The sequence below is a fragment of the Indicator indicator genome, chromosome 1, assembly GCF_027791375.1.
Source record: "Indicator indicator isolate 239-I01 chromosome 1, UM_Iind_1.1, whole genome shotgun sequence".
Taxonomy (NCBI): Eukaryota; Metazoa; Chordata; class Aves; order Piciformes; family Indicatoridae; genus Indicator; species Indicator indicator.
This window is the reverse complement of record NC_072010.1, coordinates 46852228-46879180: the sequence shown is the minus strand read 5'-3', so window position 1 is coordinate 46879180 and position 26953 is coordinate 46852228. Positions and strand designations below refer to the sequence as shown.

Here is a 26953-nt window from a genome sequence, read left to right as displayed (position 1 = left end):
GATCAAGGGTATCTGAAAAGGAGCCTGTTATAGCCTCCTGTTGGAAAAGGTTGAAAAGCAAAGTCATAGAAACATATTAGTACCTTTTTCATTTTCTACTATTAAAAAAAAAAAGGGGGGGGGGGGATCCAAATAGCTCAGTTTGGTGTATTTAGTTGACATCTACATCATATTTTCTTCTGTTTCTATTATTGAAAAGTTCAGTCTTGGATACAGATAATATACCTTATTGGGTGACATCTGTGGGCAGACTGTAAACCATGAAGGCTGGCTGGATTGCTAGAACTCAGCTTGGGAATCCGGCTCAAGGCTCATTCTTTGTATGGGTCTGGCCACAAGAACAAAGGAATAATATTTTCTTTTTCTAGGGGAAAAACTGAAATCTCAGGGGCAAGAAGTAAGTGAAGAAAACAGAAACAAAGAAGAAATATTATTTTCATTCTGCCAATTAAAAAAAAGTCATAATAGAAAAATATACTAAATATATATATATATATACACTAAATATAAACACTAGAAAAATATAATACTAAAGAAACGTGGCATAGTCAGTCAGTCCATGATGTGGATTGCAAACTGGCTCGACAATGAGTCCAGAGGGTTGTTATCAGTGGCACAGAGCCAACTTGGGGGCCTGTGGCAAGTGGTGTCCCCCAGGGATCAGTACAAGGTCCAGGTTTGTTCAATACCTCTATCAACGACCTGGATGAGGGCATTGAGTGCACCCTCAGCAAGTTCTCTGATGATACAGAACTGGGGGGGGTTGGCTGACACCTGTCAGGTTGTGCAGCCATCCAACGTGACCTGGACAGGCTGCAGAGCTGGGTGCAGGCAAACCTCATGAAGATCAATAAGGACAGGCTGACAAGGCGAGGTGGTGGAGTTGCTCTCTATGTGAATAAGCAACTGGAATGTGTTGAGCTCAACCCAGGGGGAGATGATAAAAGTGTAGAAAGCTTATGGGTAAGAGTGAAGGGATGTACAAACATGGACAATACAGTTGTGGGGGTTTACTACAGACCACCAAACCAGGAAGAAGCAACCGATGAGGCCTTCTACAGGCAGCTGGAAGTAGCCTCAAGATCAAGTGCCCTGGTGCTTGTGGGAGACTTCAACCCCTCAGATATTAGTTGGAAAGATCACACAGCCAAGCACAAACAGTCCAAAAGCTTTCTGCAGTGCACTGATGACAACTTTCTCCTGCAAGTAGTTGAAGAAACAACAAGGAGAAGTGCAATGCTAGACCTGATATTAACAAACAAAGAAGGACAGGTTGTAGATGTCAAGGTTGGGGGTAATCTTGGTTGCAGTGACCACAACATGTTAGAGTTTAATATCAACAGACAAAGAAGCAGGGTGATAAGTAAAATTTCAACCCTGGTCTTTAAAAGGGCTAACTTCCCCCTCTTCAAGACTCTACTTGGAAATATCCAGTGGACTAGGGCTCTGGAAGGAAGGGGGGCCCAAGAGAGCTGGTTAATATTCAAACATTACCTCCTCCAAGCTCAAGAGAAATGTATTCCCTTGAAAAAAAAAAATCACGCAAGGCAAGCAGAAGACCTGCATGGATAAGCAAGGAATACTTAGTAAAACTCAAAAACAAAAAGGTGGTTTACAATATGTGGAAAAAAGGACTAGTCAGTTGGGAGGATTATAAAGATGAAGCCAGAGAATGCAGAGATGCAACAAGAAAAGCCAAGGCCCTCCTGGAACTGAATCTCACCAGAGGGGTGAAGGAGAACAAGAAGAGTTTTTTCAAACACATCAATGATAAAAGGAAGAGCAGGCAAAAGGTGAGCCCACTGCTGAATGAGAGGGGAGATACAGTAACTGATAATGCAGAGATGGCAGAGTTGCTGGATGCCTTCTTTACCTCAGTCTTCACTCCTAAGACCAGCCCTCAGAAACCTCAGTCTCTAGAAGCAAGGGAGCAGATCTGGAGAGATGTGGACATTCCACTCGTCAGTCAGGACAGGGTTAGAGATCTCCTATACCATCTGAAGACAAACAAATCCATGGGGCCTGATGGGATGCATCCACGAGTGCTGAGAGAGCTGGCTGATACTGTTGTTGAGCCTCTCTCCATCATCTTTGAAAAGTCATGGAGAACAGGAGAGGTGCCTGATGACTGGAAGAAAGCAAATGTCATTCCAGTCTTCAAAAGAGGCAAGAAGGAGGACCCAGGCAACTACAGACCTCTATCCCTGGAAAGATGATGGAGCAGCTCATCCTGGAAGTCATCTCTAACCACATGGAACACAAGAGGGTTATCAGGAGTAGCCAACATGGATTTACCAAGAGAAAATCCTGTCTAACTAATCTGATAGACTTCTGTGAAGTTATAACCAAGTGGGTAGATGAGAGAAGAGCAGTGGATGTCATATATCTTGACTTCAGTAAAGCTTTTGATACAGTCTCGCATAACATCCTCATAGAAAAGCTCAGGAGATATGGCATAGATGGTTGGTCAGTCCATGAGGTGGATTGCAAACTGGCTCCACAACAGAGTTCAGAGGGTCATCATCAGTGCCACAGAGTTAACTTGGAGGCCTGTGGCAAGTGGTGTCCCCCAGGGATCAGTACAAGGTCCAGGTTTGTTCAATATCTTTATCAACGACCTGGATAAGGGCACTGAGAGTACCCTCAGCAAGTTCACTGATGATACAAAACTGGGGGGGTTGGCTGACACCTGTCAGGCTGTGCAGCCATCCAACATGACCTGGACAGGCTGGAGAGCTGGGTGCAGGCAAACCTCATGATGTTTAGAAAGGACAAGTGCAGGGTCCTATATCTGGGGAGAAATAACAACAGGCACCAGGACAGGTTACTTTTAAATGCTCCACTTTAGCAAGCAAAGCAATGTCTGGTACCTCTGCAGAGGATGGCAGACAGTGGTGGCTGTGCACCTGGGTGCCATGTGCGGCAGGTGCTGTGCTCTTGGGAAGCAATGGGGCTGCTTAGAGTGGTAGATCCATGCTGCAGTTCCACACTGACAAATCTACTCTGTATATAGGAGCCAGAAGGTGTTTTTTTCTGCCCAGCTGCAAGAACAACTCAGGTGGCTCAGTTTCCGATGTCCAACTTCTCTCATTAAGAGTGCTGAATTCAATAGTGCATCACCAAATACCTAATGAGAGAGCAACAGCAGGGATGTAGTTGTCATCATTCTATGTGTTTGTCACTTTTTCCTTCAATTAAGAGTAATTTTGTCATCTGTGAATGTAATTTATTGTCTATCTACCTGTAGCATCATAAAATGTTGATAGGTGCATCTGGGGATTGTGCACATCTTTTGACTGCATTAGATACCAAACTCTTCTCCACCTGCAAAGAGTCAAGATGGATTGTCAATAGAAGAGTTCAACTTTTTAAGTATTTCTCTACATAAAGTTCAACCACTGCTCATTGTCCAAACTTCTTAATATGCTTTTGGGAGTCCAATTTATAAGTCTATCCATTTTGCACATGAACCAGTAGAAAACAAGATAACAAGTTGCTTTTGTATATAGGTACCTATAACCGCTATCATTGGATATGCTCTGTAATGCACCAGTTAAGAAATGTATTTAGTACTTACTTAAAACACAAAGAATGCACTAGTCACCTCTTAAGATCTGGGTTAGTGTGTTGTCAATATGTCTATCGATCTCAGAAAAAAAAATTACATTCCCTTCTCAACTCTCTCTTCTATTGGTAGTCATAAACATCATTGCACTATCCCAGCTTCCTTTATTGAGGAATAAAAGCTGCTAAAGTCAGGATTACACTCAAAAGTACATTTATGCTCACTCAGTATGAGCACTAGAATGCTCACAGTGCAAGGTGAGCTAGTCAGAAGCATATGCTTCTACATGAATAGTTGAGAACAGGTTTTCCCAAGTAAAGTAAATTATTAACAACACAGAAACCGTATAGTAGTTTTCAACTAATGTTATGCTCAAAATACCCTGTTCTGCCTCTTACTATGCCTGGACTATTAAAACCTCCCATGTATATGCAAGGAAATTGGCACTTATTTACACACACTCTCAAATGGCTCGGGAAGCCATATGAGCTAGTCATGATGAAAAAAGTCCAGGATCTGTGACATTTCAAATATGCAGAGCCCAACAAAACTTCTGACCTTCCACCTCTCCCTGTTCCCTTTATGGGCTCATGATACTTAAAATATGCTACCACAATGAGTGCTGCACTCATGAATACACATGCATGAACAGCATGGCATTGCCAAGCCTTCTGCGGTGCAGTCACAAACACCCCATAAGGATGATGCCAAAACCAGCACTTAGGCACCCGACCACTCTTCATAACTCCTTTTCTTCTTTTTCTTTTTTTTGTTTTGTTTATGGGCAAGAGCTTTGTAATGCCAAAAACGACCTAAATCCTTGGCTTACATAAAAGAGGAATGAGGTTGCAAGAACAAACCTATTTAATCTCTCCCTTTCTCCCTTCCTTCCATAAGATGCTTTGCAAAAAGCATTGTTGAACTGCAGATAGAAAGATAATCTCTCAGACCTCTTCTGGTTGAAGCCAACCCCTTGAATTGCACTTGGAACTAATGGGCAACCTGTCAGATCAGAGAGTAAAGGTACAACCCTACTGAGGGATCACCAACTCTGGCATTAATTCCCACTCTGTCAAATCTATTAGCATACCTTCATGCCTTAAACTTCCTTTCCACTGTGGTTAATTTAGATTAAGTGAAACTGCTTACCTTGTAAGGAGACAGGAGATGCACCAAGAACCTGCTCTCCAGTTTGGTGAGCGAAAAGAGCTGGGTAGAGGTACTGCATTTGCATGGCAAGGTGTTGGTAGTGGAGGGGCTACAGGCTGGGTTCTAAGAAAAGCTGTCTGAGTCTTCTGCCATATGCAACAGAGCCTGGAGAGAGGAGTGAGAATATGTGAGCAAAACAACTCTGCAGACACCAAGGTCAGTGAAGAAGGAGGGGAAAGAGGTGCTCAAGGCACTGGAGCTGAGAGTTCCCTGCAGCCTGGTTAAAATCATGGTGAGGCAGAATCTCTCTCAGCAGCCCTCAAAGGTTAATGGTGGAGCAGATATCCATCTGCAGCCCTTGGAGGACCCCACACTGGAGCAAGTGGATGCACCTGAGGAAGGCTCCAACCCCACGTGAAGCCCACACTGGAGTAGGTTCTTGGTGGGACCTGTGGGCCTGTGGAGAGATGAGACCATGTAGCAGCAGGTTTGCTGGCAGGAGGTTTGCTGGAGCCATCACTCTGTAGAAAGGACCCACAATGGAGCAGTTTCTGAAGAACTGCTGCCTGTGAGAAGGATACATGTTGGAGAAGTTCCTGGTGGACTGTCTTCCATGAGAGGGACCTCATGTTGGCGTAGGGGAGGAATGCAAGGAGTCCTCGCACTGAGGAGGAAGGAGTGGCAGAGACAACATGTGATGAACTGACCACTACCCTCATTCACTGTCACCCTGTGAAACCAGAGTAGAGGAGGCAGAGAATTCATGAGTCAAGATGTGCCTGGGAAGAAGGGAAATTCATGAGTCAAGTTGTATCTGAGAAGAAGGGAGTGTTGGGGGGGAAGGTGTTTTAAGATTTAGTTTTTACTTCTCATTATCCTGATTTGATTGGTAATAAATTAAATTAATTTCCCCAAATTGATTCTGTTTTGCCCTTTATAGAAATTGGTGAGTGATCACTCCCTGTACTTATCTCAACGTTCGAGCCTTTTGTTCTATTTTCTCTCCTCTGTCTAGCTGAGGAGGAGAGCAATAGAGTGGCTTTGGTGGGCACCTAGCATCCACCCAAGGTCAACCCTAGCTGCAGTGACAAATACAAGGAAGGGGTAAAGGTTTTAGGGAAAAAGGTTGATTCATAACTGAGGCGATCAGAGTTGAGCCCAAACTACAGTTTAGACAGAAGGTAGATCACTTTGGGGATGCAGCAACATGATACAGGAGTAGGATGTGCATTCATGCATCAAAAGATAAGAACCAAAGGGGAGGGGGGCAAAGAAAGAGTTCTTAGATGCTCTCTTATAATTAGAAACCAAACTATGTTTGTGAAAAATAAGTTTGAGCCTTAATTTTTAAAGATAACCATATGGTCTTACTGTTTCCCATTGCTCTGGAGGAGATTGTCTGACAAAATTGAGTGTGTCAGAAGTCAGGTTTTGTTGCATATTGTGAAGTAAGAGACACTGAGCACTATGCACTAGTATCTGGTTCATCAGTGTTACTCTGAGGGGAGAAAGTCATCTCCCTTAGCTACAGGCAAACAGCAGCAGTACCATAGATGACAGTTGAAATGACTGATTCTGTTGATGCTTTGAGCGTAGAAAAGAGATCAAGCTGCTCACACCTTGGCTTTCCTTCTGAAACACCAAGTGTGACAGATATTTGACAAAGCCACTTCAAACAGCAAAGCTGTGACTTCCAAATCCTGATACGATGAAGAATGTATTGCAAGGGAACAGGATGATTAGAAAAACAACTGCATCTTCTCAGACTGCATTACATCCAAAATGCTCATCTCCCCAGTGCACAATACATTTTGTAGTGCAAAAAGTAAAAGTGCAAATCACAAACAGCTGAACACTTTCTTTTAACAGGTTCCCATCACACACAAAACACCAGGAAGAAACGCTCTGGGCTCAGCCCAAAAGCCTGGAAAACCAGGGACCTTTATCTATAGTCAAAACACATTTTTCAAAGCATATACTGCCCTCTAGTGTACAATTCAATTTTACCGCGAACAATTGCAACCTATTTCGAAAGCTGATTAATGCACGGCTGCCGTGTCCCAGAAACAGAGATAAAATCCTGGCGCTATGGAACAGAGTGAAGAGACATCTCAGATCAGGACTGGTACAGCCAGCAATGAGCTTCTGCTACTGGCCTCCAGCCATCTTTTATGAAAAACACTGCACTGGTTCCCTAGCACCAGAAGAGTTTATCAATTTGGGAGCTTCTGCAGCCCTCCATGTCACAGACAAATAGCAAAGCACCTCCCAAGCTGGCTATGATGAATCGTTCAAGAGAACAGAGATTGTCCACAAATGGCTGACTGCTTTAAACAACAGCAGTTTCTTCCAATTGAAGTTCCTTATCACAGAATTAAAGTATGCTAAGGGTTGGAAAGGACCTTCAGAGATAAGTCCAACCCTCCTGCCAAAGCAGGATCACCTAGGGCAGGCCACATAGGAAGGCATCCAGGTGGGTTTTGAGTATCTCCAGAGGAGATCCACACCCTCTCTGGACAGCTCTGTTCCAGTGCTCTCTCACCCTCACCATAAAGTGTCTCCTCAAGTTGAGATGGAACTTCCTGTGTTCCAGCTTGTACATGTTGTTCCTTGTCCTATCACTGGGCACCACTAAAAAGAGACTGTCACCTTCATCTTGATACCCACCCCTCAGATATTTATAGACATTATAAGATTCCTTCTCAGCCTTCTCAAGACTAATCAGCCCCAGTTCTATTTCTTCATAGGAGAGATGTTCCTCAGTCATCCTCATAGATCTCTGCTGGACTCCCTCCAGCATACCCCTGTCTCTCTTGAACTGGGGAGCCCAAAACTGTACATGGTATACCAGGAGTGGTTTCACCAAGTAGAGGGGGAGGAGAACCTTCCTAGACCTGCTGGACACTTTTATTGATGCACCTCAGGATGCCATTGGCCCTCTTGGCCACAAGGGCACATTGCTGTCTCATAGACAACTTGCTGCCCACTAGGACTCCACGGAGTCTTTCTCCATGGAGCTGCTTTCCAACAGGACAATCCCTGTACCCTCTGTACTGGTGCCTGGTGATATTCCTCCTCAGATGCAGGACCCTGCACTTGCCCTTAACTTCATGAGGTTTGCCTGCACCCAGCTCTCCAGCCTGTCCAGATCTCACTGGGTGGCAGCACAGCCTGACAGCCTGTCAGACACCCCTCCCAGTTTCATATCATCAGCGAACTGAGGGTACACTAAATCCCCTCTTCCAGGTCATTGATGAAGATACTGAACAAAACTGGACCCAGTTCTGATCCCTGGGGAACACCACTTGCCACAGGCTTCCAACCAGGCTTCGTGCCACTGACCAGATCTCGCTGAACTCCGTTGTTAAGCCCGTTTCCAATCCACCTCACAGTCCAATCATCGAATTCACTTTTCTTGAGTTTACCTACAAGATATTATGGGAGACAGTATCAAAAGCCTTGCTGAAGTCAAGATAGATTATATCCATTGCTCTCCCTTCGTCTGTCCATTTGGTCATGCCTTTGTAGAAGGCTATCAGATTAGTCAAGCACTATTTCCTCTTAGTAAATCCATGCTAGCTACTCCTGATAACCTTCTTTTCTTTCTTAAGAACAAGATGAGTTTGGCACATTCCTGCTGAAATACTTACCTGTGCAGAGGTAATTTCCTTGGTCGAATACTTCTTGATACCTTCTGGGGTTTTTTTGTCTCTTTTTAATGGAATTTAACTGGATTAAAAGAGCTAAAGTAGGAAAAATTAATTGATTCTCTCTGTTAAAGTGTTGTGATGTGCAGGGATAATACTACACTACTATACAATCACTTCTCAGTGTAATGAAGGTTTTACTCACTACTAAATACTTCTCCTTTGCTTTTTTTATTTTAGCTTGCCCTTTTAAGAAAAGCAGGTCCTCAAGCAAAATTCAAAGGAAAACTAAGAGCAAATTCACAGCCAGGGAGAAAGACTCACTTGATACACACTCTGTTTCCCATTGCAAGCTACATTTGCACTTGCAGAATCTGAACACTAAATTGAGAAAAATTCTTAAGATTTTAGTAAGATTAATCTTAAAATAATACATATTTGTCTTCTATGCACAGTATGGCTTCATAACACACAAAAAGACGTTCCAACATGTTCAAATGAACTTAGTATTTGCAAAAATTCAGCATAATCTTTATCAATGCTAAATAATAACAACCTCAGGAGCTAAGTGTATGTCAGTTGCTACATTCTGACAATATTTACACTGTACACTCAAGACCAACATTATTGCTGAAATAGATTCTTTATTTCTGAAACATTCCAAAACAGCAGTATACACAGTTGTAATCAAATATTAAATCATATGCCGTTATAAGAAAGCATTGATTAGTGCAATTGGATTTTGTAAAAGATCTATCAAAAAGATTTATTCACATTAAAACTCATTTTCCATAAGCAACTGTTAATAAAACATTACCATTTTATTCTTTGTAATAAAGTACTGAAAATCAACTGTAGTTTTAGAGATCGCCGTATATTTGTAAGTGCAATGTGACTTATGCTGCCATTTTTCATACAAAACACTATGACAATAAATTAACAATTGAACAAATAGTGAAAGACCAACAAAACAATATTGACCCAGCTGGATGGCAATTTCCAGTGAATGCTACCTTTTTTGTGCTTCTGCAACATAAATATACTGCTTTGTATTGCCAATGGTAAGATTTTGTCAGATATGTTCCTAGTGCTAAAAAAAAGTACATTAGCCCAAAATATTATTTATGGCACAGAAAATTTAAATTATCTCTCTGTTGCTGAAGGTTCAGGCAAGTTTAAACAAACTTAAGTATATAAAATAAAATGTACCAGAAACACTAGAAAAAGAAAAATTCAAGCACATACGTAAGTCCCCTTCCCCCGAATTCAAAACAAAATGCATGATGCCTTTACATTGAATAAAACTAGCTTAGAATTTCAGTACAGCAAAGCTGCCCAAAAGTATTATCTCCTAGCTCTTTCCAAGGAAATATGGTACTTTGCACATATATAATACTTTCTTCAGTTCCAAATGCCCACACTGCCATTGTTACTCTGATAACAACGCAGCTGTTCAGGTGCCGGATTAAGTGCAATATTTAGTATTCGATAAGATGTTCATTTTCAAAAAAATGATATTGCATTATGGATGGTTACATAGTAAATTCCCAGGGGGAAATAATACTGTATGACCTTCCTTTCCCAAATCATCGTTACCCAGCCAGCTGGGTATTGAAATCCACATTATTTGTTCTCCGTTGTTGATGGGTATCCTTCATCAATAGCAGCCATCTCTCCAGTTCCCATCCCGCATTGTGCTGAGTGACGAAAGTGGCTTTGGAGGTTGAAGAAAACTGTATTAAACAAAAGGACAAAAAAGGCAAAGGAAGTCACATTCCACTTGAAAGATCAAGGCAACAAACATCATTTACATCTGCAGTGACACTGACTTTGTGGTTTGCTTAGAGACATCACACTGGTTTATTTCTGGATCCATGCTACTGTGAATGTAAAGACTTACAGTGAAATTAAAGCCACATCCAATGCAATCTCATTACTGTTACTGGTTTTAACAGGGTAAAAGGTTTGTAGAAAGAATTTGACCGTCATGATGTCAATCCCTTGAAACAGGAAGATCTGTTTTTTTCAGAGCTAAAGACAACAAAAACCTATCTTTGTCACTACAGACAGCAGAGCTCTAATGGGAAATATTCTCCAAGAAGTTGTTGTGCTCAGCATGCTCATGAAAAAAAAGCACTTTTATATAAACACTACGCAAGCCACTAAAGTATTTTGGCATCTTATCAGTTGAAGAACTCTACCAAGCTCTAACCTCCTATTCAAGACATGTGATGATGCATTTCCATCCCACACCCAAAGAGCCACCAGTGACAGTACCATCACCACTCCTGCAGAGAATGTGCCATTCTCTAAGTGCCCACCCTCACACCAAGGCTGTGTCTCTGATGAGGGGAGACTTACTATAAAATGCTTGTCGACCATCTTCCCTCCAGGTACTACTCAGGTAAGTGTTTCAAATTAGATTAAAAAAGGTAAAACAACCACCCAACTTGATGTGACTACCAACCCATAGGTGACAGGGCAGGCTCTCTCTAATTTGCTGCAATCATATTTTAGTTACACCAGAATTTGCTGAGAATAAAGTGCCTCAATTCTGTGAAACTGTTTCTTATAAAACCAGCTCTCAAGACTTATTCTCACATTTCTCTGTTTTTTTTTTTTTTTTTTTTTTTTTTTCCTGTGATTTACTGATGCCTTCTCTCTCTTGCAAATGACCCTGGCTGGAAAAAGGCAGAAGTATGTTGTAAGAGGTACAGTCAGTAAAAGCAGCTTTTCACTTCTCTGTTACAACTTTACAACTGCTTTTTTACTGGCAAAAATATTGTATTAAAGTAAAAACAGTTGGTTAAACTTGGGTTCAGTCAAGGTGCTTTTGTGCAACTCCACTTTGTTGAAGGATCACTTATCAAGTATATAAATCCAGTTACTTGAGACATAGAACAACCTGCCACTGCTGTTTTCCTCAACTTCTGCTTTCTTTTTTTTTTTCCAGAAAGAAAGAGGGAAGTATGTTTAACAATCTTCAAGAAAAAAGAAAAAAGGAGATGGCTAAAGTAAAGAATAATTAACTAAGTAGAAAATAACTGTAGTAACTATGCAATAACTGAAAATAACTATGTAACCAGAGGTGATTCGCTGCTACAGGGCAATGAAGAGGAAAACGCACATGTTGAAAACAGTTTCAAACAAGCACAATTTGTCAGTATGATGTCACATGGTTTGAGGTAATGAGTTTTGGAGGGTCTGTTGGCCCCTTCTACTTTTCCATTACCAGCTGGATTGCAGCAAGAACGAGAAAGCTTCCCATCCTGGTTCCAGAGCTATGTTCATGTTGCTGTTATAATACCTGTGCCTGGTACCTGGGAAGATCCAGACTCAAAGCTGCTGACTGACTTCTTGGCTTTGACCTGCTGTGACCTGCTTCAGCACTGTGGACTTGTCTGGAGACTGGGACTCTTAGCTGACCCTGGTGACCATCAATGCTGCCGTTAGCTGGGCACTGTAGCTCCCAGCTCACCTTGCCCCACAGGAAGCTGCCCCTGCTGTCCCTCAAATTGTGTAAATACAGAAAGTGGAGGAGTGGAAGGTAGGGGTCCATAAGATGCCCTGAGCTTGGAGCTGGAGATTGGATCCATTCAATAGGAACAAGAAAAGGTGATGTCTCACTTGTGAAGCTAAGAATAGATAGACTGTATTCTTACAATCTCTTACAATCTCTTTAGACTGCTTGTGGATGCATGAGTCTTTGACAACAAAGAGAAAAGCAGCTAATATATAGCCAAGTTGGTTATCTTGGCTGTTATCTTTTTGTTTTACAAATTATCAAGAGCACTCCCTAATCAATTCCTTGTTTGATTCTATACAGTAAATACTGGAGTTCCTTAATGCAGGGCCTACATAAATTGTCTAACATCTATTTTAAGTATCTAAAATACCAATAATTTTCCTACCTAACAGTCTGTCCACAAGTATAAAGACAAAGTTTTGCTCTGAATGTGCATTTCTCCCTGAATATTTGATTAAAAAATCTCCACAAAAACCACAAAAAAAACCCAACCCAAAACATACCATTTTTTTTTCTACTTTGAATTGAGTTATGATTAAAAATACTTTAATTTTCAGTCTAACAGAAGTTAGACTCTTAAACTGATAATCAGAAATACCATTCTTAGAAATTACCATAGTGACAAATCTGATAATGCTGGCTGAATTCTTTCCATGAAAATTCCACATGAACTGAAACTGAATAAAATGAAGGTCTTAAAAGAACTGCAGGCTGAGGTCAAATCTGTCTGTGCTTTTAGAGTGCTATGAGCTTGTCATTCCCACAGTGCAAAGACCATTCATCTTCAAGGATCATTGATCTGGCTCTATGGCAACATATGATGCTGTTAAGGTACAATTGGAAGTAAGAAGACAGGAGCCCAGACTTTCTGGACTATAAATAGCTTTATTACTGATTTGAATCAGCTTCTAATAAAAACAATGTTGAGAGCACATTGTGTCACCTACCCACTGAAACCTTTTACTTTTGTTTTTCTTTAACATTGTCTGTTGTGTGAAAAGTTACAAAATAGCAAGGGACTGGGCTTCATGGCCCAGAAGCCTTTCTCACACGTTGGTATGAAAAATTAAAGAGCTCTGCAGAAGAGCATGAAGTGGAAAAGAGGGGGGGAAAAAGAAAAGAAAGAAAATTCTCTACAATAAAGGACTCTAAGAGAGAGAGTTCCAGCAGAGAGCAAAGGAGGTTATAATAGAAATCTCACGGTACAGTCTTCATCAAAGAAGAAACCTGACGGCTTTTTATCAAAGTTTCACTGCAGTTCATCAAAATCCGTTGTCAGTCACATTGGTGGTAATCCCTGAGTAACTCACCCAAAAAGAGAATGCCAGCAATTGAACTTACTCTAGATCTAGCCAGTATTCAGTGAAAAGAATAGAAATAGCAAGACCTGAACAGCAATAGTCCATTCAACAGAAAACCAGGTGGTCATGCGGCAGGCCCTCAGAAGGGGAGGGATGTGTGCAATGGGAAGAAATAAAAGAGCTGACAAAAGTTCATCAAACTTTCTCTGAGAAAATTCACCACCTATTAATTACAGAATATACAGCTAAGAGTTTAATTCATAGCTGTCATAAGGTTATTAAAACAGAGTCTCTTTCCTTGAGCTTATTTTATTGCTTGTCCTAAAAAAAAAAATATCTGGAGACACAATTAACAGTATAGCTTAGTGCAAGCATATGATACTCCAGGACTCCCTATTTGCCTATTATCTCCCAGGTGGAACAGAAAAGATGCTGGTTCAACCCAAGACTGCACTGTGTTATTCCTCACCATGCTCTAATGTCACAAATTCCATTTTTACAGTCTACTGCCATGTACAACAAGAAGGATGCAGCTCTACCTGAGCACTCTAAGATTTGCTCGTCCTGTGACATTGAAATAGCTGTTGGCACAAATCTAGAAGGCATCAAGTCACATATGTTCATGATATGAGATTTCCATTTGTTTTGGTTTCTTATTAATAGGTGGCAATCCATTCTTATTTATATGTGATTACATTCTCTCACTATTATAGTTTACTAGGAACTACCAAGAGACATTGTCCACCATTATTTCTGGAAAGTGACTTTCACCTGCTATCACATAATAAGCTAGAAACACTCCTTTTTCATAACCCAGCTTCATACCTGGAAGAGAAACAAATAGCCCATGACCGAAGCCAAAGCTAGGGAAGGAGGCCTGTGTAACTCTTACCTTCGAACTGGCTGTGCAATTTTACTTCTGGGTATGCCACTCCCATTGATGGCCAGCGACGGTCTTGGAAGAGCACTGCGCCCTACAATCCCTTGACTGGCAGTCTTGTTTGGCATTGGAATCCCAGTGTTAGAATATAACTGTAAGTTGTTGGTCATTGGAACACTGCTACTACTACTACTACTACTACCTTGTACTGTTGGGCTTACGTAGGCAGTAGCTTTGAGAGGCTGTCTGACAGACACTGGAAAATGTCCCACACTGTGAACTCTGTGTTGAAGTTGTCCTGGTGATGGAACTGTAAAGAGTGGTAGAAAAGGAAGTAACAAGGTCAGCATGCAACAGATGTGGCCAGCCACTAATGCTCATTTTTACATGATCTGAACAGGGATAAATACATCAGTATACAATTTACTTGCTAATTATAGACTACTGAACACCCCCTTGGATCCATTAATACTGCACTGAACTAAAATACCCTGTTCCATCCATATCCTGAACAAAAATCTCACCTCATATTCATACCTCTTTCTCTCTTGAAAAAGGCTTTATTAGCCATTACAAACACATTAATTCCACCTACGCAATTACAGCTTTAAACAGGTGAGGTAGCTGAAGGTATAAATTAATTACTGTTAGATCATTAAGGCTTTTGTAAGGTTGCTTGGAATAACCACATCTTGTTCAAGGAACACTGCGTTAAAGCATTATAAAACATCACAGAAGTCTAAGCTTCATGTATAGAAACAATATAAAGGCTACTTAAAAACTCTTGAATTTAACAACATATTCCAAGGCTGATGTTACGTAAACTATCATTTAAAATCAATGCTATGGGTTTCAGAAGCTTTATGTAGAGAGATTTTCCTACACAATCCTGCCCTCTGGTGTACATCAGACACACATCTGTTTCAGAGCTCACATATCAAAGGCAAACTGTCAAAAGCCTGAAGCATATAAATTAATACACCATATGCAGGCCAATTCTTTCTCAAGTCTTTGAAAAATTCCATCTTAAGATCATTTAAAGACACAGGAGAAAACGCGTGTATGATTCAATTAAATAATACTGGTAATATGCTGTTATGGGACTCTTCTAACACAGCTCCTTAAATACCCCAGCACAGCCACTTGTTAGAAATGTTTTCAAGGAATTATTTCATAAAAATCACATTTTGTACACACAGCTATGTATATATACACATAAACACCAAGAAATATGCATTTCCAAAATGGGAAATAAAAATCTAACTCTCAATGTACTACCACACAAATTCGAGTGGGAACCTAAACAACTACTTCCGATCTTCTATTCAAACAGGACAAAAATAAAACAAAATAAATCCAACAGTCAAGTATATCTTCCAAAAAAAAGATGTAATTTAAAAGTTTTTAAGACATTTGTAAATTCTGCTTAAATTTGAAAGAAAACACCCAAAGAAAAACTTTTTGTCAACTTCTCCCTCTAAAATCCCACAGGATATGGAAGGCTTAAGTTAAATCCTTTCTCCTGCCTGCATCCAAAGAAATTAACTTTTTCCATTCCCTCTCAGAGTACCTCAAGCACCACACTATAAAAGATGGGTTTGGATTTTGATCTGTTCTTGTTCATGTTCTACATCAATAATTCAACATTCACTATATCAATACTCCCTTCATCCCTCCAACAAGAAGTCATGTAAATTAAACTAATTAGAGTCACTTTAATTCCTCCACTTGACAAGCAGTCATACTTGAGCATATAACCTTGTCTATCACATTTGCTCAGAAGAAAATAGCAGTAAGAGAGGTCATGTATTTTCAGATATTTAGATAGTGTACTGTAAAAAACAGCATTGTATAAATTACCAAGAAAAGCAGTTTTCAATTTTAATGTCAAAAGCCAAAATGTAAGCATATGTGAATTAATTACATATTAATTCACTGGTGCTTCTACTACACTACTACTACTAATAATTATTACGAATAATGATAGTGAATAGGCAAAGAAAACAATTAAAAAAAAAGTGATGAAACTCTCAGTACTGCATAACAAGACTGGAAGAATTTGCTTTCTAAAAGAGAAACTTTGAAAATCCTGAGCCATATTAAAACCTGGTGCAAAGAGAACACAGTCTGCTTTCAATTTTTCATGAAGCAGTGGATCAGTGACTGGGACACGTATTTTACCATTCTATTGATTCCTTGTGTGCAGCTGAAGAACACAGGTACTTACTACACGACTGCATCCTTGAAATCCCATTACTTGCTCCATGCAAATTGGAATCAAAGCTCTGACTGTTCCTCACAGTGACTGGAGAACTGGCAAAGCCAGCATTACTGTTAATGGTGGGGGTACTTGGCATCCGAGCGAGGTTAGGCATGCTTCTTCGAAGTTTATCTGAAACAAAAGAAGACAACATCCACAGTCATGTCAGAATTTCCAACAAGCACAAGCAGCCTCTGAATAATTTCTGCAGAAAATCAAAATGAAAACAAATTACTTCCACACAAAGAAAGGTTTTGCTCTGTAGGATGAATACGAATATGCTTACTAATTGAACTCTTCTGACAATTTTAACAGCATGATTACTCACAAATAATTGTAAAGACACCAATAGGCAGTACATTTTCAGAATAACAAGGATTTAATCACTGAAGTATCACAGTAAGGATGAGTTTCACATAAATGTGTAAAGTAGGTCAGATGAATCATGCCCTAAATGTGCCTGCTTCTTTGCAGTGAATACAAAGCAAGGCTGCAGAGACAGACAGAGTATATACTGTGGATGTCTAAGGATGGGTGAGATGAATCCATGCTAAGTGACTAAAGTCTTGCTTTCAAGTGCCAGTGATATGATAAAACATTCCATTCAGTACCTAAACTTATTAGCATGTTAAGTTTCGGCAGGTGGTCATATAAAAAAACTGCTAAATCTTGATGCTGATCAGTCACTTGGAGCCCTGGGTTGACACAAAGATTTTCAAATCTGTTGGTTCTCCCTCCTGTGGTGCCTGATTTGGTGGGCATTTTCAGAACAGGCCCATAGAGCCTTCTGCAGAAAGAAAGCTGCATATGTCCCTAATATTTCTGGGGAAGGTTCAATAGCTAAGGCAGCTAAGGGGTCAGAAGATGCCTGCAACTCCACTCATGCTGCTTGATTTGGAGAGAGAAGCCAAAACCAAGTTTGACATCTCAAGAAGACCTCCCAACCACAACAGCATTAGGCACTCTAAGGTGAAGCTCCTTCAGTCTCTTCTGCCACAGGGCCACAGAGAGATGGCATGGTCACAGAACCACAGAACGTTAGGGGTTGGAGGGGACATCAAAAGATACCTAGTCCAACCCTCCTGCCATAGCAGGATCACCTAGGGTAGATCACACAGGAACACCTCCAGGTGAGTTTTGAATGTCTCTAGAGAAAGAGACTTCACAAACTCTCTGGGCAGCCTGCTGCAGTGCTGTGTTATCCTCACAATGAAAAAGCTTTTTCTTAAGTTTATGTGAAGCCTCCTATGCTCCAGCTTGTACCTCTTGCCCCTTGTCCTATCACTGGATGTCACTGAGAAGAGCCTGGTTCCCTCCTCCCAACATTCATCCCTCACATCTTTATAACATGAATGAGGTCCTGTACAACCAGGAGAGACTGGCAGTGGCAGACAGGCACTCCCTGAATAACCTGGTCTGAACTGCCTCCTGTGACATGACAGACTTCAATAAAGCACTACGTGAGGAAACAACAGATCATTCATTAATCTGTCATTAATTAATACTGCTAGCACCATTAATAACTAATAACACCATTAATAACACCACTAACCTCTTAGCCAGGTTCAGGAGCACAAATGCTGAGGTAGTTACATTTTTCCTGTTACTGCAGACAGCATGGAGGCCACTAGCTCCCACCCCTGCCATAGGTTGCAACACCTGTCTGCCTCCAGTCCTCAAATTGCAACAGAAAGCACGAGTATGCTCATCTTCTAACAGGGACTTATGACTGCTCTCTCCAACAGCAAGAAGGCATTTCAAGACTGACATTTTGGATTCATGCACAGGAACAACATATCACATGCAGCTTGGAACTGCCGTTTTAGGTCGACCTCCTAGCTCATACAAGGCAAGCCCAGTCGACTGAAACATTGAACAGACTTAGGAATCTCTGTTTAGCAGTTCACATAAATATATAACCTATTTAGCACCATCATGAGCTCCTCTAATCCTTAAAGCTGCTAATAACTGACAAGTAATACGAAGTGACAGTAGAGTTCTATCTATACAAGGTATTAGTTGTCACTAAAGTAACTTTAATATATGTGATGCCTATGTGACTCCAGCAAACTGAGTCCCAGCAACGCTGCAGCTGCTTTTGTATGGCAGGTGCTAATGGTAAGAACTAGTACAGAATCCTGCAAATAGTCAAAACATCCCTGTACTTCAAAGGTCCAATATTTCCAGTATCTTCATGTTCCAAGTTCCAATTGCTAGAGCCTACCTGCCCTTGACACTGGATCATGCACACTAGTCCTGTAATGATGAGACCTTCTTCTCTTCCATCTCAGCTAAGGTTGACTTTCAGTTACCATAGATGGTCTGATCCAAAAAAAAAAAAGCTCTGCTGTCTAGGAAATAAATATTCTCATGAATTACATATACTACATTTTCATATTTTTTAAATCAGTGGGTTTGAGAGGTAAGAAAGGGAGGAGTTCAGTGCAGGAAAAGGACATGCAGGGTTTGAGTTACAGGAAACAAGAGTACAGCCAAATCCTGGTAAAGAACCAATTTAAGAGTAATTCTCCATCAAAGATTTAAAGAGTTGTTGAACTTCAATGACTCACCACAGACACTAGCAGCCTGAAATTGTCAGTGGTACCACAATGAACATTAGCATAGGGACTATCAGTGTGGTTCTGTCACAATATCACTGATAAAACAGTTATCTGGCTTCCAAAACTGTCCCAAGGATGTAAACAATGGTATCCACACAGCTACTCTATGTTCTTATTTCTGAAATACTTGGAAACTGGAAAGAGACCTGTCTTTCTATGATCCAATTCTTGACCCAGAGTGGCAGAAAATGTGTGAATATGGGATGCCTGTAGCTATTGTTAATTTTGGAGCTCTCGCATACCCTTTAAAATCCTAGGTCCTGAAACCCTAGATCAGAAACATTACAGCACTTGGCAAAAACGATTTGGGCAGCATGCTGGTGGTAGAGAAGATGATTTTGCATAAAATAGCTTTTCTAATACTATCCACATATCATGTTGTATAAGCTGAATTTCTTGGACTGTACATGCTCTTCCACTTAGGGGCTGCATCAGTCAGTCAGACATGCTCAGTGTGTTTAATTGTCCAGTGGATGCAACCACAATGGCAGGAAAAAAATAGGTACAGAAGTGGCTTGGATTTCCCCCATGTCAGCAGCCCTGAAGAAAAGGACTCAGGGATGCTGTATGAGAAGCTAAACAGGAGTCACCAGTGTGCACTTCCAGCCTGGAAAGCCAATCACATCCTAGGCTGCATCAAGAGAAGCATAGCCAGCAGGTCAAGGAAGGTGATTCTCCCTCTCTACTCAGCTCTGGTGAGACCCCACCTGGAGTACTGCATCCAGTTCTGGAGCCCCTGTTGCAGGAAGGATCTGGACGTGCTGGAGCATGTCCAGAGAAGAGCCAGGAGGATGATTAGAGGACTGGAGCACCTCTCCTATGAGGACAGACTGAGAGAGTTGGGCTATTTAGTCTGGAGAAAAGAAGGCTCCGAGGAGACCTTATTGTGGCCTTCCAGTTTCTTAAGGGGGACTACAAGACAGCTGGTGAGGGACTTTTTAGGGTGTCAGGTAATGACAGGGCTTGGGGGAATGGAAAAGAAATAGAAATGTGTAGATTTGGATTGGATGTTAGGAAGAAGTATTTTACCATGAGGGTGGTGAGGCACTGGAACAGGTTGCCCAGGAAGATCATGGAAGCCTCATCCCTGCAGGCTTTTTAAGGCCAGGCTGGATGTGGCTCTTAGTAACCTGGTCTAGTGTGAGGTGTCCCTGCCCATGGCAGGGGGGGTGGAATTAGATGATCCTTGAGGTCCCTTCTAACCCTAACAATTCTATGATTCCATGATTCTATAAGTTGCATCTTTTGCCTCCTATTCATTAGTCCCTTCTCCTTCCAACAGCCTGCTGTGCTGCTCATTCTTTCAGTCCTGAGGCAGCAGATGCCTGCTGCACCTGTAAATTCTCATCCATCAAGCATCTGTGTTACTTTGATGGATCTTTATGTCTGCTGAGATAAATGGCCCTGAAAACTAACGAAAACAGCAGGTCAGTTTTGTGTTTGGAGAAAATCCAGAAATGTTTGTCTTGATGGCATTTTGCAGCTTTCAGCTCCCTGGATGATAGATCCTTTCTAATATCTGTCTTGAACTTCTGTCACCTGTTCCCTTCATCAGAACAATGGACAGAGTCTTATAGATGTTTTGTTTGTAAATGAAACACTAACTTTTATGAGATTGATATATGGAAGCAGAAGGTAGGTATCATGTGATGTTAATATTATTTCAGGAGGCTGAGACATGACTAGATATGAACTTGCTGGAAATATATAAGAAGAAAACAAAAATGTTTTTCCAAGCTGCTACTAGTAAACCTTCCCTTTCTGGAGCTCTTTGCTCTCCTAACACTGATGGGAGCATTGCGAGTGACGCAGCACAGCTGAGATGTATTCTCAAGTAATTTGCACAAATAGTCCTGTTTATGATGAATGCTGAAATTTGCTAAGGTTTCTGCTATCTCTTCTGCACTAATCTAGTTCAGTGGCAAGCTTAAAAAAGTCATCAGTTGATTGCAGTTCATTCTGCTAGGAGGGTGTGGATATTAACAATCCCAAGGAACTCCAAAGGACCTGCATCTTCTACAGCATCCATACTCTTTGTGACCCACTACTGAGTCTCGACTATAATCTAGGCTAAAACAAAGATGATATTTAAGTAGGATGAAGCCATATGGAGCATCACAGATGTATCTTCACCTTTTCCAGCCTTTTTTGAGATATAACAGTTTGTCATTTCATGAGTGTTTTTTAGGTGTCATACATTGGTTGTCCTCGTTTCACGTACCTTCAGCAAAATGATCCACCACTAGAATCACCTACTGCATGTTTACATTTTTTCCCCTATGTGGCATCCATGCAAAATTGCTTATTGCCTGCAGCACAGGAAAAACTGGAAATTGTGAAATACAGGGTCTTCTACCCTCAACTAAAATTGTGCACGAAAAGACCACCCCACAGCACAGAACATATTCACTACCGATAAGAAATGGGTCAAAAAGCAGGCGAAACTGTCCCTTATTTTGTTAAGCCTTCCACAAAATTACAGTAAAGACAGCACTTTGCCTCTTCCCCAGCTGCTTCTGTTCTGTTTTTTTTTTTTTTTTTTTTTTTGTCCAGGAAGTTCTTCCCCCAATGCTCTTTCTTCTCTGAAGTCAGCCTGGGATCAGCAGCTCAGCTTCTTTCTGGCAGGACACCAGAACAGGCAGCACCTGCCTTCTGTCTTCTGGTGCCAGCACCACCAGTGGCTGCCCTCATTCTAGCGCTTTCTTTTTTTTTTTTTTCCCCTTCACTAATACTCTCACCACCTGAAGATTAATGTCCATGTAGCATGCACACAGACCTTGATGTCAGAGCAAAGCTGCCCCAGAAGAGGCATGCTCTAGCTGGGCTGCCAGACTGAGAGTTCTGTAGTGGTTCTTGATAAGTAGCATCTTCTCTATACCAAAGCACCTCATCCAGAGAGGCTTTCCTAGCGAGGACAGCAACAATTTCCTACAGTGAGTTCTCCATTCCTTACTGAACAAGAAAGTTTATGAGCAGAAAACTCTCTGTGAACCAGTAAGCCACTAAAAGCTGACCTTTTTCCACCTCTCTATTTGAGAAAGAGTTTTGGGTTTGAGAGTGGGAGCTAGATTTTACAGTATTAAAAAATAGAAGTACGGTATTTTATTTTAAAATAGACACACAGCAATTTAAAACAGCATCAAAATCACGGCAGGGGCAGCACTTGGCTACTTGGCAAGAACAATGTGTGAGTTCAAAATTATGGCCTGAAACACAGCTGGAAAACATCTAGGAGTACTCTCACTCCAAGTACAGGCAGAAGATTGCTAGGGTGACAAACCCCAGACAATCTCTCTGCTACCCAGAAGCAATCCTGTGGATGAACAACAAGCAAACCATCAGCTATAGTGAGAGATTAGACACCAGCACTCAAGTCAATGTCCTCACTGACCTCACACCATTTGAGAGACCCTGAGTTGTCTATGGCATTTAAACAGCACTGACACGTGGCAGTGGTGAAGCCAAGCAGGGTGCATCAAAGTACCTCATAATATAGCACTAAGTGCTTGTAGGTGAGCAGCTGAACTTCAAGTCCCTTCATACACATGTGGATACCCACATCTCAGCATCTACATGTAGGTGCTCCTCATCAAGCATCAGTATTATACTCTTAAAAGAGTTAGTGAAGTTTTCCAAATTTATCACACCTTCAGTGTATTTGTACTGATGTTCCACATCTGAGCAACACCAAACAGATTATCCAACACTTCAAAGTCGTTCAGAATAAAAGGCAACTAAGTGGTAAATTGGTCTTTTTCCTTTATACACTTTCTAGTTAATAAACTAGGAGTCTAATATCTTTAGTGCCCTTGTGGGAATTCTAATGGTTAAATTCCACTTACATGGAACGCAAAAAATAAATCACTGCAAAAAGCATTGGGGGACTACATCAAATGATCACAGCACCAGAACTTTCCCCTACTCCTGAATAAAACAATGCCCCATAACCTTCCTTTTTATCTTCCTGACTTTTCTTCCAGCCCATCATCAAGTGCTGTCCTACACTTGTACCTCATCAGCAACAAAACCAATTGTTAAATTAACGTGGCACGCATGTTGTACCAACAAATGTCCACATCCCTCTATCTCCTCTTAAATATCAGCCTTGTTTATATACTGCCACTTCTCAATTATACTCCCATGTCATGTCTGTCTTTGAATGCAAGTGCTTTTGACATCAAGCTGTCATACTATATTTGTCAGGAAAGCAACATCCATACCTGTAGTACCCTATAAATAGCAACTTTGCGTTGTTTTGAACAGTACATTTATTTTCTTGCCCAAGGGTGAGTTACAACCTGTAATGTCACAAACATGACCTGGACTGAAAACTGATTGTTTTGAATTAGCTTGGGGAAAAGACTGAGAGAATAGGAAAGGAAGATGCAGTAGGAGAAAAAAAATTGTGATCATAATATGGAATGAAAGGAAGGTAAGAGTAATAACAGAGGTAAACTTAAGTCTTGACCAAGCACCAAGCAAGAGATCTTCCAGAGACTCTGGAATACATCTCAAAGGCAGTGCAAAACTCAGCAATGGCTCAGGATAGTTTGAGAGCAATGTAATCTCCCACTACTTTAACAGTCTACCCTACCAGACCTGGAGCAGGAGCAGCATGTTGACCCCATAAGCACTCATCATGGATTCACAGCATAGCTACATTAACAGCAAAGCAGGGACTAAGAAAGGGAATGGAAATCTTAAAACCCGGATTTGTGTTTTACTGTATCCATGATGGACATGCATAGGCCAAACTCAAAAACCCAACCAGTTCTTCTCAACAGCTATTAGTCTGCTAAAAGATGCTGCTCTTTCCTTTGTTTCTTCTTTCTTCACTGCAGTCATCCTATGCAGCACTTTAAAACAGACTAAAGCAACAACTTTCACATCCAGGTCACAGATTACATTTTGTAGCAAATTATTTAACAGTAACACACCATAAATTGCTTAAATTGCTTGTCACAATTCACAGACTGGTCTAGCTGTCATGTACTAAATACTCTTGACACAACTTGACCTTTAAAATGGCACTGGTACTTTGCATAAAGAAAAGATCACTTCTCAGAAAAGCATGAAACCCACCTCCATTAATCCTATTTGGCTGCTGCTCTGGAGTCTGGGCTTGAGGAGAGTAGTAGGGCTGTTGATAAGTATTTGAAGGGAATTGCGGGGAGGTAGGGCTCCTCCTGCAGTCCCGGATACTGGAGAAAGTCTGTGAGTGAGGAATCCCTCTCTGGAAGGGGGAGCAGCGAGTCAGGCGTGGTTGTGGAGGTGGGAGGTGGTCAAACTCTTCTTCATCCTCAAGACTATAGCGATCATACTCCTGGTCACCACATGTCCCTTTCTTTCCTGTGTGCAGAGAGACGCCTGAGCTGTGCCTTGACACGGATGCAGAAGTCGAAGCATAATCTTGCCTAAGGCCTGCAAATTCCAAGAAGAGGATGATTCAGCTCTGGCTAAGTGATTAACTCTTAACATGCACTTCAATCTTGCAGGTAAGTAGACAATTTTACAGCAAGAAATGGACTGACAATGTCACTAGGCTGAAGATCTGAAGTAGGATTCATCTGATCTAATTTTCAGTATCTATCTTTCAGGCATTTAAGCCCAAATTATTTCCCTTGAGATCCCTTTTTAATAAAAAAATATTAAAAGAATACATGCATCTCTAAGATGCAGCACTCCTGAGAGGTCTTAGATGCCTCTCTTAACAAAAGATGAATGCCTTCAGGAGGCACCTATTTTTCTGACAACAGAAAGACTACACGAGTATTAATTTTGCAACACTCCTAAATTAACACTTGCTCTATTAGTTTTCCAAATTCATGCTATTAAACTTCATATCCATGCAATGAAAGTGCTGACAATGACATTTCCTAAGCTTATAACCCATGTAAATATTCTGTCTCTCCAACCTTCCTGAACCAGATTTAGTTCCTAGCAGGTGGTCAGTCTCATGGACAAGGCTTAGTGGTAACATCGCTGTGTTTTAGGCAGGTTCACATCCTACCAACCCCTTCTCAGAACGTTAGGTTTTGAAAACCATCCCACTATTAGCACTGCCCTATAAGAGCATGTATCCTCCAGGTAAGTGACAGGGTAACACCCACATGCTTTGTACTTTCCCCCACCCTTTTCTTGTTACACAGTAGTCAGGGAAAAAGGGGATATAGATTGCATTCCCAGAACCTGAGTAACTCTACCAATAGCTGCGGATAACAACTTTCCTAGATTTACCAAAAGCCCTCAGCTTTGACAGATGTCTTTGCTTCATCATAGAAACTTCTTAATATGCTTTCTCCCCCGCCTTTGAGTGGGAGTTTCTATTTGTGGCTGTGAAGAGAGTGTGCCTGCATGCACGTATCCTACTACCATTTTCCACAGGATTAAATGGACAACTACTATCATGTGCTCAAACGTTCTGTACCAGCTGCCACTATGAGGATGAGATACAACCATTACACCTGACACAGATTAGAGGAAAAATAGTGTTTTTCCTTGTAGTTTACCAATGACCTGATTCTTTGAAGAACTAAGTATCTGAAGTCTTTTTTTAAATCTCAGTTTGAAGGAGATGAGTGCAGCTGCCACTTAAGTAGTGCAATCCTTTGATAGTCACAATTTTATTTATAACTTTCACATAATATCAGAAATTTTCCAAGCTGTGACCCTATGTATTTGCCATCTGAGAATTCAGCTATCATGTAAAGTCTCACACTAATTTCTCTGCTGAACATAACAAGGGCCACTAGACACTCCAGCAAGCTCGACTGCTAACAAGCGCATCACTCCAGCCTGCTCAGACTGGTTGCTGCAGCCAGATTTTAGCTCTAATTTCTTCCCTATATTTTATCTTTATTTTATCAACTAGCTTGTTAGTTGGCATTTTCCCTCAGTTCCCATTTCTGAATTGCTCTCAGTTTTCATCTCATATTTTCCTCCTTGATGTCTCACATGGCACTAATAGGACGTGAGAAAGACTTCTAAGTCAAACATCTTTTAATTATGAATAAAGGCATTTTCCAAAAATTGCTATCAAGACAAACTATAATCTATGTCAAACAAGCTTTTGGGCTTAGATTTGTGTGTAATCACTAGTCTTAAACCGAAACAGTACATTTATATGCCTCAATTCATTTAAAAGGGAATTAATTTCAAAATTCATCTGACAATTAAGAAAATCAAACTAAAGGCAAAGAAATTCACAAGAGCTGTTTATTTTAACTTCCTCATAAAATACATGTACGAGACAAATACTTCAGCATCTTCCCTCCACAGAATAACAAAAACAAACAAACAAACAAAAAACCCAAGAAAACAACCCACTAAATTTAATGAATATGGTGAGACGCTGTAATCATCTAAATCTAAATGTACTCAATGGATATGGAACTACCGGTTGGGATTCTATAAAATATAAGCATCAAGTTTTGAAAGATCCAGTACCATTAACCTGAACCAAACAACATGTGCACCCTCTCCATGCAAGTGAAAAGCTTTCCCACCTGCCACTTAAGAGGCAACATTGCTTAAGAAAGATCCACTTGACTGAAACCAGATTAAAGCAGTTTTGACTGCTATAGGAAATCTTCCTCAGTCTATTTTGAAAAAAAAAAAAAAAAAAAGCCACATACTCTCCTCCTGTAGACGAGCCATGATTTGAACATCAGTGAGGTCCTGCAGCTTGTATCCCATGGAGATGGAATCATCCTCCAGCTCTGAGGTGCTCAGTTCACTGTCTATGGATGACTGTGGGCTCAAAGGGGAACTTCTAGAAATGTAACCTATGTAAGAAAGCACAACCTTTAGTCTGTAAATACATCTGGCCATCTTTAATTCACAACTCTCTGCCCTTCATGTTACAGTAGCTTAAAACCTTTCCTGTATAACAGACAAAAACTTTCAAAAGAGTAGTGCAGTCCACCGACAAATAGCAAAGGGCTTTGAGACTCGTGAGAAGTAGTAAGTGAATCAATGGATCATGAATTTCTCTGCTTGTTCCCA

At 40.9% G+C, this 26953-nt stretch overlaps 1 protein-coding gene across 2 annotated transcripts in view; it reads right to left on the bottom strand.

The window, feature by feature from the left end:
• Positions 1–10018: 10018 nt before the first annotated feature.
• Positions 10019–26953, bottom strand: part of SLAIN1 (SLAIN motif family member 1) — a 48576-nt gene continuing 31641 nt past the window's right edge. The window contains exons 4-8 of one of the 2 annotated variants that reach the window (XM_054385990.1): positions 26584–26733; positions 24032–24370; positions 16296–16460; positions 14081–14378; positions 10019–10094 (exon numbers count right to left, since the gene is read on the bottom strand). In XM_054385990.1, coding sequence (XP_054241965.1) covers positions 10019–10094; positions 14081–14378; positions 16296–16460; positions 24032–24370; positions 26584–26733 — 1028 coding nt within the window. Of the gene's footprint in view, positions 10095–14080; positions 14379–16295; positions 16461–24031; positions 24371–26583; positions 26734–26953 lie in introns of those variants that run through there. The other variant, XM_054385997.1, reaches the window with a different exon arrangement.